At 43.2% G+C, this 12,189-nt stretch overlaps 1 protein-coding gene across 5 annotated transcripts in view; it reads right to left on the reverse strand.

Annotated features, from left to right (window-relative positions):
- Slco5a1 (solute carrier organic anion transporter family member 5A1) overlaps positions 1–12,189 on the reverse strand; it is a 128,025-nt gene that overhangs the window by 20,293 nt on the left and 95,543 nt on the right. For all 5 annotated transcript variants that reach the window (XM_075971389.1, XM_075971385.1, XM_075971386.1 and 2 more), the window contains one exon: positions 204–402. In XM_075971389.1, the coding sequence (XP_075827504.1) occupies positions 204–402 (199 nt within the window). The remainder of the gene's footprint in view (positions 1–203; positions 403–12,189) is intronic.

Raw genomic sequence — 12,189 nt, forward strand, 5'->3', positions numbered from 1 at the left:
TCTATAATTACAACGCCCTAGAGGCCACCCTGTGAGGATCAAAAGGGACACAGACAAAGGTGACACCCTGTGGCATCCACCCTCTGGGAGCATGAGCTCCAGTGGAGGGGCAAAGCACATAAAGCAGGTGGGAGGGAGGGACTGGGCCAGCTATGAACAACACAGAGCTGGGCTCTTCAAGGATGCTCCGCAGAGGTACTTACCCTGTCGTGTACGGGATGTTGATGCCTCCTAGGTTAATGCTTTCACATCCCACAATAAACAGGGTTGAGAAGCACAGCAAAGACACCCCGCTGCAGATCATCGCTAGTTTAGCGGATTCTCTCGCACCAAGCTTCAATTTTTTTATAATGTAGCCTCCCAGGACGATGCCAACACCAGCGCTGGGGACAATGATGACACCTGGGAAGAAGAGAGGAAGAGGGCGTTAATGTGTGCTAGCATCCACTGTTACTTGTTTCTTCTGATTGTTCTGTTTCTGTTTGCTCGTTAGTACAAGGGTAAAGAATGAGATGTACTCTAGTCCATCAATATTCAGTGTGCGACTTTACGGCCTACAACTTTCAACACCCATTGACAAAGGATTCAAATCCAGAAGATACAAAAAAATGCTTTTACAACGCAATAATATCAAAACAAATAAATCACGAGAAAGTCAAACAAAATCTGAATTGGCCCTTCACCAAAGAGAAAATCCAAACGTCCTAAGCAAATGAAGAAACATAGGCTAAAACCACAGTGAAATTCCACCACATCCCAGTCAGAAGGTGAACATTTTAAAGTTTGGCAATGCCACATAATGGTCAAGATATAAGTGCTGGAAACTCTTGACAGTGGAGGACTAGAAGTAGGACCAGCTTTGAAAAGCAGTCCTTCATGACCTGGAAGAACTGAAGGTAAACACACCCTGCAACAAACAGGTCCTTCCAAGATGTATACCCCCAAAGAAACCCATGGTATGCACAAGCCATCCTAACAGACCTCAACTGAAAACATCCCACAATGGACACATTATACATGAAATATTCCTATCACAAAGCACTGCTATACAGCAACACAAAGGAAGACGTGTAACCAAACACACATAAAGTGAATGACTCTTACAAAGATGACACAAGGAAAAAAAAACAAAATGTGCACATGCTCACACCTACATCAAGTTCAAGAACCAGGCGAACGAAACCTGATGTTCTAGGATTCGCACACAGGAGGTATCAATATAGAGGAAAGGTAATTGCCATGAAAGCAAAGGTAGCTGGGCTATGAGAGGCTCAGGACAGAGGCGCTCCTGAACTCCTGAAAACGCTTCGTTCCCTAAAGTGGGCCGTGGTTACTGCCATGGCATGAGTGCTTACATCTCCCTGAATCCATATGTTAAAATTCTAACCCCCCCAAAGGGTTGGCATTCAGAGAGTGGACACCTCATGAACGGGATTAGTGTCCTAACTAAAGAGACCCGAGCACGCCCTATTCTCTCCATCATATAAGGGTGTAGTGCAAATGTCCCGTCTATGAGAAACAGACCTTCACCAGACACCAAATCCACCAGCCCCTTGATTTTGGACTCCTTGCTTCTAGAACTGTGAGAAACCCATCCCTCCTGCTCACAAACCACTCCGTGCATGGCAATCATATTTCATCAGCCTGAATAGACCAAGCAAGTCTTACACTTATTCCTTTCCTCTAAAATTGTGACCACTGACCTACTTGGAAGCATTATGTTTCGTTGTAGAAAAATAAAGACATGGGGATGGAGAGATGGCTCAGCTGTTAAGAGCACACACTCTTCTTGCAGAGGACCCAACTTCAATTCCCAGGAATGGGCAGCCCCACAACCACCTGTAACCCTAGTCCAGGGAGAACTGGCCCTGTGGACCATCAAGGCTATCGGCATTCACATGAGTGAACACACTTCAAAACTGAATCTTTATTTTAAACAATGAAAAAATAAAGACACAGTCAGATTACGCCACCCCCACCCTTACAAATTAAATGAGAGACATACATGCTAATAGAAAATCTCAGTAAAATAATTCTACAAGGTGCTAGGAAAACACAGGGGAGAGGTGAGCTGAGTCTCCCCTGGGAGAGGCCAGGGAGAGCTCTCACGGGGCAGTTTTCAGCAGGTATTCACTAGAAGAGGCCGAATGTATCTAATGGACCAGTGCAGAGAGAACATCTGAAAAAGGAAATACACGTGAAGGCACGAGGTCATGGCATTGGGTATTCACGACACTTCAAAAATACCAAGAGTGTTCAATGCAAGATGTGATGGGGTGCAGGAAGAGAGGCTAGGAAAAGTGAGACCATAAGAGACCAGGAAAAGAGGCTCAGATTATGTATCTGAGCAATGAGAGGCCACTGGGGAATTCTGAGTTGGGTCGGGTGAGAGTTCTGTGTTGTGAAGGCCATTGCTGAAGTGAGATACAAGATAGCCTTGATGGAGTGAGAACTAGAGTTTGAAGTGGTGAGAAGGGTGATTGCAAGGGCCCAGGACTGCCACAGGGAAGCACCGCACTAACAGCACAGAAAATAAGAGGCTAGGGAGAGCAGCAAAGCTAGTGTCTGAAATTCAGTAGAACAGGGACCCGGAGAGGAAGACAATGTGTAGACAACAGTTTAGCGATCTCTGCTGCGGACAGGAGTGTGAGGGGCCCAGAGAAGAAGCAGGTGGAGGCCTCCCATGGGGCACTGGGAGCTGTAAGCAGAGCCATGCTGAGAGATTTCTGGTATAGTTCAATCCGAGAGGGAGGATGTTCTCAGATGATGCAGTGCGGAAAGGAGAAAGGCCCCTGAAGAGAACCAGTGTTAATGGGTTATGATGAAGAGGTGTGCCCATAGAGAAAGCTGAAACCCAGACAGAGGCAAGAGGAAAGCCAGGGGAGAACAATGCCATAAAGGGACTCAAAGTAACCAGCTAATCATCAACACCCAGGTGTCCACATTTCATGTGAGAGTCATTCCCAGGTACTTCTAAGTAGCTATGTCTGGACTATCTTGGGGCTGGTGGCCCAGTTCCTCCATCACCCCCACACCACCATCTTGGTCTCTCTGATGGTTCTACTTTCTTCGTGAGGGGAAATACAAAAGCAGGTCCTCTAGGGCGAAGTTACTGTCCTGCTACCAGCTGTCTGAACGTAATATCATGGTCTTTTCTGGCACCCTCCTTCCCTTTCCTGAGACCCCAGACCTCAAAGAGCCAACACCCTGTTCCCCAGTGCCCCAGGGGTAGCCTCTGCCTGACACTGCCTCTTGTCTAGCCCTCTAGGGGACTGTTCTGTGGTCTGTAAGCTTCTGATTCAAGCACTCCCTAGGTACCATAATCCCTAGAACTCGGGGTATCATAGTGTCTATGTGTGTCGGGGATGGGGTGGGGGTGCATCAATCTGTGCTGAAGAACGTCTCTGGCATGCTTGCAGGAGAGGGCAAAGGGCAGAATGGGGTGGGACAGAAGGGAAATGCTGCTTGCTCCCAGCCCAGGATCCAAAGACCTAAGTTCTGGTGAAAGAGATCCATGCAACTGCTGGTGTCTGAGAATTCCAAATAAGATAAAACCCTGCTCTGCCACCTGCAAGATGTATGTCCTTGGTAAATTTTGCAGCATTTCCAGAACTCAGATTTTTCTCCTCCTGTCAAGTGTGCACAGTAATAATACCATCATCACAGAACTGTAAGGAGCAAATGCGTTAGGACGTAAGAAGACCGGAGAACGGAGTCTGACCCACCACATGCACTCCAGAAACACTGGGCTGTCATTACAACCACCACTACTTAAGATAATGTTATTAGCCCGGGAAGCGATGATGCACGCCTTTAGTCCCAGCACTTGGGAGGCAGAGGCAGGCAGATCTCTGTGAATTCAAGTCCAGCCTGGTCTACAAGAGCTAGTTCCAGGACAGGCTCCAAAGCTACAGCGAAACCCTGTCCCTAAAAACAAACAAAAAAATGTTATTATATTTGTGTGCCTGTGTGTGTGTGCGTGTGTGCAAGCCGCAGGGCACATGTGGAGGTCTGAGGACAACTGTGGATGCTGATTCTCCCTGCCCACCACATGGGTCCCAGTGATCAATCTCAGGTCCCCAGGCTGAATGACAAACACCTTTACCTGCCAAGCCACTTCACCAGCCCATCATCACTATCATTCTTAAAACTGTGAATATTGCTGTGATACACTTAATATCAATAAATTGGATACATTTGCACAAACATATAAAGATTAATCAGGCAAATTTTAATGAATGAGACTGAATTTAAGCAGCCTATGTGGCCCAACATAAACTTGTACATGTTCTTTAATAAGCAAACCTTTGATACTTAGCCATGTGTGTCCTTAATTACAACACTCACATACTTAGCTGTACATATATGTAGTATTATAATACATATAGAATACATGTATGTAATACTTTAATACATGTCTGTAACATATATGTAATATCAAAATACATATCACTAAGGTGCTCAGCATTGACACAGCAGAAGACTCTGCCTTGGGATAAGCGTCCTAGGAATGCCCTACCATCTTGAGGTGGAAATCTTTGGGATACTCATCTTTAAAGGAAACTAATGCATTAGTTGCTCTCTTGGGGTACCACTCTTCCCAAGCAGATCTTGACGTTTTTACTTAGGGTATGATCTCCCTTGCCCTTATAAAGCTAGGGCTACAACTTCATTGAGAGTCACTTAATCTCTGAATGTTTCAGAAACTAAATGAACTTTTCCTCTTGATGCCACTGTTAGCTAGAGTTGTAAATAGACACATAATATGCCTGCGCTGAGAGCCTTCCTAGCATCCACAGAACCCTGAACTGAAGGAAAGAGGGGAAAAGGAAGCAACAGTTCATTCCTCAGAGAGCTCCACTGTGCTGTCACTGAATTAAGAATGACGGGTTTCTACAGTACATGACGCTAGCCCTGGCATCATACTGGCCACTGCCTGCTGTGTTTGTTTCTGTCTTTCCTAAACACACACATGTAATAGGAGGCCACTTGTTTGTTACTGGCTGCTCAGCCCTGAAATAACTACACAGAAACTGTATTAATTAAATCACTATTTGCCCTATTAGCCCTAGTTTCTTATTGGCTATCTCTTACATCTTAATTTAACCCATTTCTATTAATCTGTGTATCACCATGTGGTTATGGCCTACTGGCAAGGTTCCATCTGGCTTCTGCCTCTGGCAGAGCTACATGGCTTCTCTTTGACTCTGCTTTCTTTATCCCAGCATTCAGTTTAGTTTTCCCTGCATAGCTCTGTTCTGCCCTGCTATAGACTCAAAACAGTTTCTTTATTCATTAGCCAATAAAAGCAACACATATACAGAACAATCTCCCACATCACTCTCTCTCTCTCTCTCTCTCTCTCTCTCTCTCTCTCTCTCTCTCTCTCTCATACACACACACACACACACACTTGCATATACACACACACACTCATACACACTTACACAATACTCAAATACATACTCATACACACTCGCATGCATACACTTGAAAACACACACACACTGATGCCAATTACCTGTCAGGTATTTTGTTAACTACCTTTTCTATAGTAATTCATTTCATTCTCAACCTTTTGTGGATTTCAACAAGAGTAGGTCTTATACAGAGAAGAAACTTCTGTTCAGGGCTCAGTTTAATTAGAAGTGCTGGCATCTGTGAGAGTTTGAATGAGAACGTCCCCCACAGTGCCAGGCATTTGAACACTTGGTTTCCAGTTGGTGGCGCTTTTAGGGAGGGTCAGGAGGTGCAGCCTTGCAAGAGGAAGTGTGTCACTGGAGGCAAGCTTTGAGAGCTTCAAGCCTCACACCATGCCCAGTGTGCTCTCTCTCCGTCATACTCATGACTGAGATGTGAAAGCTGCCTCCAGCTTGCTGTCATGCTTCCACTCTGACTTCATGGACCTTATCCTTTGGGAACCATAAGACAGAAGAAACTCTTCTGTAAAGTGCTTTGCTCATAGTATTTTAGCAGAGAAGCAGGAAGTAGCTAATACAACATACCACTATGCATGGGTCTTAGGAAGGAAGAGAGGATGGTGTCCACAGCACACTATCACTGTGCACGGGTCTTAGGAAGGAAGAGAGGATTATGTCCACACCACACTACCCACTGTGCATGGGTCTTAGGGAGGAAGAGAGGATTATGTCCACACCACACTACCCACTGTGCATGGGTCTTAGGGAGGAAGAGAGGATTATGTCCACACCACACTACCCACTGTGCACGGGTCTTAGGGAGGAAGAGAGGATGGTGTCCACACCACACTATCACTGTGCACGGGTCTTAGGAAGGAAGAGAGGATGGTGTCCACACCACACTACCCACTGTGCATGGGTCTTAGGGAGGAAGAGAGGATGGTGTCCACAGCACACTATCACTGTACACGGGTCTTAGGAAGGAAGAGAGGATGGTGTCCACACCACACTACCCACTGTGCATGGGTCTTAGGGAGGAAGAGAGGATTATGTCCACACCACACTACCCACTGTGCATGGGTCTTAGGGAGGAAGAGAGGATTATGTCCACACCACACTACCCACTGTGCATGGGTCTTAGGGAGGAAGAGAGGATTATGTCCACACCACACTACCCACTGTGCATGGGTCTTAGGGAGGAAGAGAGGATTATGTCCACACCACACTACCCACTGTGCATGGGTCTTAGGGAGGAAGAGAGGATGGTGTCCACACCACACTACCCACTGTGCATGGGTCTTAGGGAGGAAGAGAGGATGGTGTCCACACTACACTATCACTGTGCACGGGTCTTAGAAAGGAAGAGGGGATGGTGTCCACACCACACTTTTGGAGTGGTAGAGAAGACAAATCAATTACATTTACTTAGCTTTATAAAAAGACTGTGCTTCTAATTTTACAGCACAAAAATAAAAGCCTTCCTCTTGCCTCTGGCCCAGGATAAATTATTGTTTAAGGTTCCCACCATCTTTTACAAACATTTTCTTTTAGAGAACAAGTATCCATTACCATCAGGGCAGAACAACTAAAGAGATTAATTTAAAAATCCAAAACTTAAATGCTGGCAACTATTAAATGGTCCAAGAATAGAAAATACAGTAAGTTCACCTTCCCCTAAACTGTGCATCATACAAAGAATAACAGTGTAAGATACCTGCATCTCTTTCAGTTTGGAATGTCTCATCTTCACTGTCTCAGGAGCCCTTTCAAAGGCAAGCAGCTGGCTGTAGCACTGGGATTAATTAACGGAATCCCTTCCCTTAGAATTGTGTGACTGTTTTAAGACAGAGAAAAAAAATATTTCTTTCCACCCATCATATTCCATAACATACCTTCAAATTGCAATGGACTTCATACTAAAAGGGATTGTGTGTATCTTCGTCTCTCTCCCTCTCTCCCTTCTCTATCTATCTATCTATCTATCTATCTATCTATCTATCTATCTATCTATCTATCTATCTACTATCTCTCCCTCCCTCTTTCTCCCTTGCCCTCCCTCCCTTCCTCCCTTGCCCTCCCTCCCTTCCTCACCCCCCTTCTCTTTATGTAAAACTGTCATGGTACACGATTCCGGTACAGGAAGAGAGGCCTGTAGGCAGAGTAGGGTCACACAGGAACTTTTAGAGATTTTCCTGAGACTTTTCCTGACAGAGCAGTAGCCTGGCACATGGCTGCTGCCAAGCAGCTGACTCAGTTTCCCCTCTAGAGCTCTTAGTCTGAGAATACAGTGTTCAAAGGGGTCCTCAGGGGCCTCTAATTTCTGTCATGTAACAGCTACTGCATAGCTCAAATGGGAACACTGAACCAAAGCAATGGAGAAAGTTTATGAATTCTAGTATGACCTTGCTGGAATGATTAAAATGCTTTCAAAAATCTTGCCTCCACACTGCCTTTGGGTTAGATCCTGTATGTGGTCCATACATAGGCCTCATAGACCCAACTGATCTCATCAGCCCGTCACACAGCATCAGCTATGCCAACACAGGCAGCCCCGAGAGAAACACAGCAGCCTAATCTCAAGGATTTGAAGTCTCAGGCACTGGAAGAAAGGTGATGAAAAGCAACATTCAGAGAGAACAACCATGCTTTTCACTCCAGGTTTCTGATGAACTCAGCTGAATTGATGCATGAGGACCAATGCCCAGCTGTGTCGTGACAGGGACTTCAAAATCAAATTGATATCGTTTCATCTTTGGCTTTCAAACCTAGCAGAGATGTCTGAGTCAATACCACAAAACCACAGAGATCAATGGGAAAATGCTTAGATAGCTACTTCATCTTCTGGCTCTGGGAAACAGGAGGGGAAAGCGCCTTAAGAAATTGCCACAGAGGTGGGGGGCAGACCTGGGCCTTTTGTAGAGGAAACTCACAGGACAGCAATGGGATCTCATTAACGTTTTCAGTTACCAAAAATAAGCTGCAAGCGAAGACGTCAGCATCAGGTGTCCACACTCAGTTCCTGTTCGTGGCACAGATCTGGGCCTGTGCCAACTGCAAAGCCCTCCTTGGAGCCCTTCAGAAAAGATCTGTTTTCTCTCAGCAACTTTCAGCTGCCTGTGTTCATTGTTGTTCAAATCCTGCCGTTCCCAGAGCTTTCCCACCAGGAAGAGCAACCATCATGATGATATCCTCCCAACTTTCCCCACACCCACGGTAAATCCCTGACCGGCTCCACGGGTTTCCCTAGCTGGTCCGAATGGAGTCATATAAAACATGTCCCAGTCTCCTGCCACTTTTGCGTGTTTTCCAGGCTTGTCCATGTTAGAGCATGGCTTCATTCTTCATTTCTGCTGAGAGCCAAACGACACTGCATTGGATTCGTACCTTGTTCTTTGTTCATACAGCAAGTGATGGACTCACGGGGTTACGCCCACACTGGGGATATTATGAATAGTGTTGTGAGAATCCAAATAGAATGCCTTGCCTATGTGGCCATAAGTTTCATTTCTTTGGAAGCGTGCCTAGGAGTGGAATGTCCAGATCATATGCTTAAAGATACGTTGAACTGTTCTCCAAAGTGGCTACGTCATTTGATGTTCCCATCAACAGTGCACAGGAATTCTATTCCTCCACATTGTTACTAACAGCTTTTAGAGGCAATATTTGATTGTGGCCAAACAGGTGTGAGTGATAGGATCTCTTGCTGTGGCTTTGACCAATTCCTTTGGTAACTAATTACATCAGATGTCTTTTCCTCTGCTTGTTTGAGCTGGTTGGAAACCTTCTCTGGAGAAATGTCTATTCATCTTTTCCCCATTTCTTAAAGTTGGCATATTTGCATATTGTTCTTTTTATTATTGATCTATAGGTTTTTAACTATACTAGACACAGCTGCCTTAGCGGTTCTATGATTTGCAAATATTTTTCCTTATTCTATGGGATATCTGTTTTACTTTCTTGATGTTGTCCTTTGATACAAAAGTTTTTAATATTGATAAAACCCAATTTATTTGTTTTCCACTATTGCCTACATTGTTTAGTCTAAGAGCACAATGACTTGTGTGTCTGCTTATTGCTAGGAATATTGTAAGTCTTGTATATTACGCTTTGATCCATTTTGCACTTGTTGAATATGATATGAAGGGTAAATTTAATTCTCCCTCAGGAACCTATCTGCCTGTCCCAGAGTGACTTGTAAGAATGATTATTCATTCCTCCCATTGAATAATCTTTATTTTTATTTTTATTTTTTTATAAATGTATTTATTTATTAAAGATTTCTGTCTCTTCCCTGCCACTGCCTCCCATTTCCCTCCCCCTCCCCCAACATGAGGAATTGTATTAAAGGGTTGCAACATTAGGATGGCTGAGAACCACTGAGTTAGACTATCCAGCTCTAGGTTCAGTAAGAGACCTTGTCTTAGGAAACAAAGTGGAGAGTGGTCAGGAACACACACACACACACACACACACATCAACCTCTAGCCAGCACGCTCAAGTACACACATGCATGTGCACTCACACGCATATGAACACACATGAACATACACAACACATGAAAATACTCTACTGATCGCAAGTACGTAAGCTTATTTCTGGGTTCCCAATTCTATTTCCATAATACTTTTATCTCTTTTAAGCCAGTAGTTTCATACCATTTTGACTATTGGAAATTTTTTAATGTCGTTTGCACTGAATCTATCCATCAATTTGAAAAATATTGACAACTGAATAATATCAATTCTTCCAGTCTTTGAGTATAAAGTATATCTTCTAGTAGTCTAAGTTGTATACATTTATCATGTATAGTGTGTTATGTTGAAATATGTATATTATTCTCAGTGGCTAAATTAAGCTAATTAACATGCATTAATCAACACACACCATTTTGTTGTGAGAACACATGGTCTACCCCACAACTTTCTGAATCTGATGTATTGTTGTAACTATGGTTGGCGGTAGGTATCATTTTGCATGACAATATTTTTTAGTTACTCCTCTACCTAAGTGAAATCCTTGCTCTGATGAGCTTGTCCTTCAACAATATTCTATAGCTTTCAGAATACATGCTTTGCACACGTTTGTTAAATTCCTAAGACTCTCATTCTCTTGCTGCCAGTGTTAATGGAACTCTTTCCTTAGCTTGTTCTGGGATCATTGTTGATGTATACAAATACAGTTGGTTGTGGTATATTTATCTTCTATTTTGCAGTTCTGCTGAGCACACTCAGTAGTTCGATTAGGGAAGCTTTTCTAATGAATGTCTTGGGATTTTCTCCATGAAAAATATGTAATGTGTGAAGAGAGCCCTTCTCGTTCTCCCTTCCTGACATGAATGGCCTTTATTTCCCTTCCTACACAGTGATCCAACTAGAACCCCCAGTGCAATAGGAAAGTGGCAAGCACAGATGTACATATCTTTGTCCTGATCCAAGGAGGAAGGTGTCTTCAATTACTACAAGGCATGCTAGCTATGTTCTTCCATTTATTACAGTGTGTCTTCAATCTCCAAACTACTTAAGCAAAACTTTACCAAAAAAAATGCCCATTGTTTGCAAGAATATTATTAAGCTTAAATTTTAGGAAACTTACAAGAACATAATTTTTAATTTAATCCCTTAATAAATTCAATAAATCATCTAAAATTCAAATATTTTCTGGCAACCCTCTATTGAACCAACTATGCAACGGAGACTATTCTCAACTGGAGACACATAGTGAATAAAACTAGCGTGGGTTCTTGCCCATGTTGAATTTACAGTCTAATGTGGCAAATAAGAAACTAATAACTAAGCAAATTACCCAAGCGATAGAAGGGAAAAAGAATTACAGTGAAAATTATTCTCAGTACAGTAAAAGGAATAAAGAGTGTAGAGAATAGTGGCATTTTTAAACGGGAGAGGGTCATTTGAGCCAAAGCAAAGTAATACAGGGAGGGCAGTGTTCATGAGGATTATGTCATATCTCACTTATACAATTATGCACTGATCTTACCTCAGTATTCACAAGGATTGTCACACCTCACTTAGACACTTTCACACTTATACACTGAGCTTATCTCAGTATCACAGGATTAAGTCACACCTCACTTGCACACTTATACACTTGTCTTAACTCAGTCGTCATGAGATGATGTGGAAGTCCTTCTGTACATGTATTTCTTTTATTGGTTAATGAATAAAGAAGCTGCTTGGGCCTATGGCAGGGCAGAATAGAGCTAGGCAGGAAGACTAAATTGAATACTGGGAGAAAGTAGGTGGAGTCAAGGAGACTTCATGTAGCCGCCGAAGGTGACAGACACTGGCCAAAACCTTACCGGTAAACCATGAGGTTCATGGCAAAATACAAAATAATAGGAATGGGTTAACTTAAGACATAGAGTTAGTTAAATAAGAATCCTAAGCTAATAGGCTAAACAGTATTTTAATTAATACAGTTCCTGAGTGAGTATTTTGGGTTTGGGCAGTTGGGAAACAAATGAGCAGTCTCCACCTAAAACAAGGATTAATTCACACCTCACTTACACACTTATACATTGATCTTAACTCAGTATTCACGAGAATTAAGTCATACCTCAGTAACACACTGATTTTACCTATCTGTGAATAGAACCCAGAGGCACCAAAATTCAGAAAATTTTATAGTTTAAAGGAACCTTTAAACAAATCACTCATCTTTCTTTGTTCTAATGCAATGATCCAAACCAGAAAACATAAGAAGGGCAAGGCAGTAACAGATGGGATAAAAAAAAAACAGACCTAGCAGCTAC

The sequence above is a fragment of the Microtus pennsylvanicus genome, chromosome 5, assembly GCF_037038515.1.
Source record: "Microtus pennsylvanicus isolate mMicPen1 chromosome 5, mMicPen1.hap1, whole genome shotgun sequence".
NCBI classification, from domain to species: Eukaryota; Metazoa; Chordata; class Mammalia; order Rodentia; family Cricetidae; genus Microtus; species Microtus pennsylvanicus.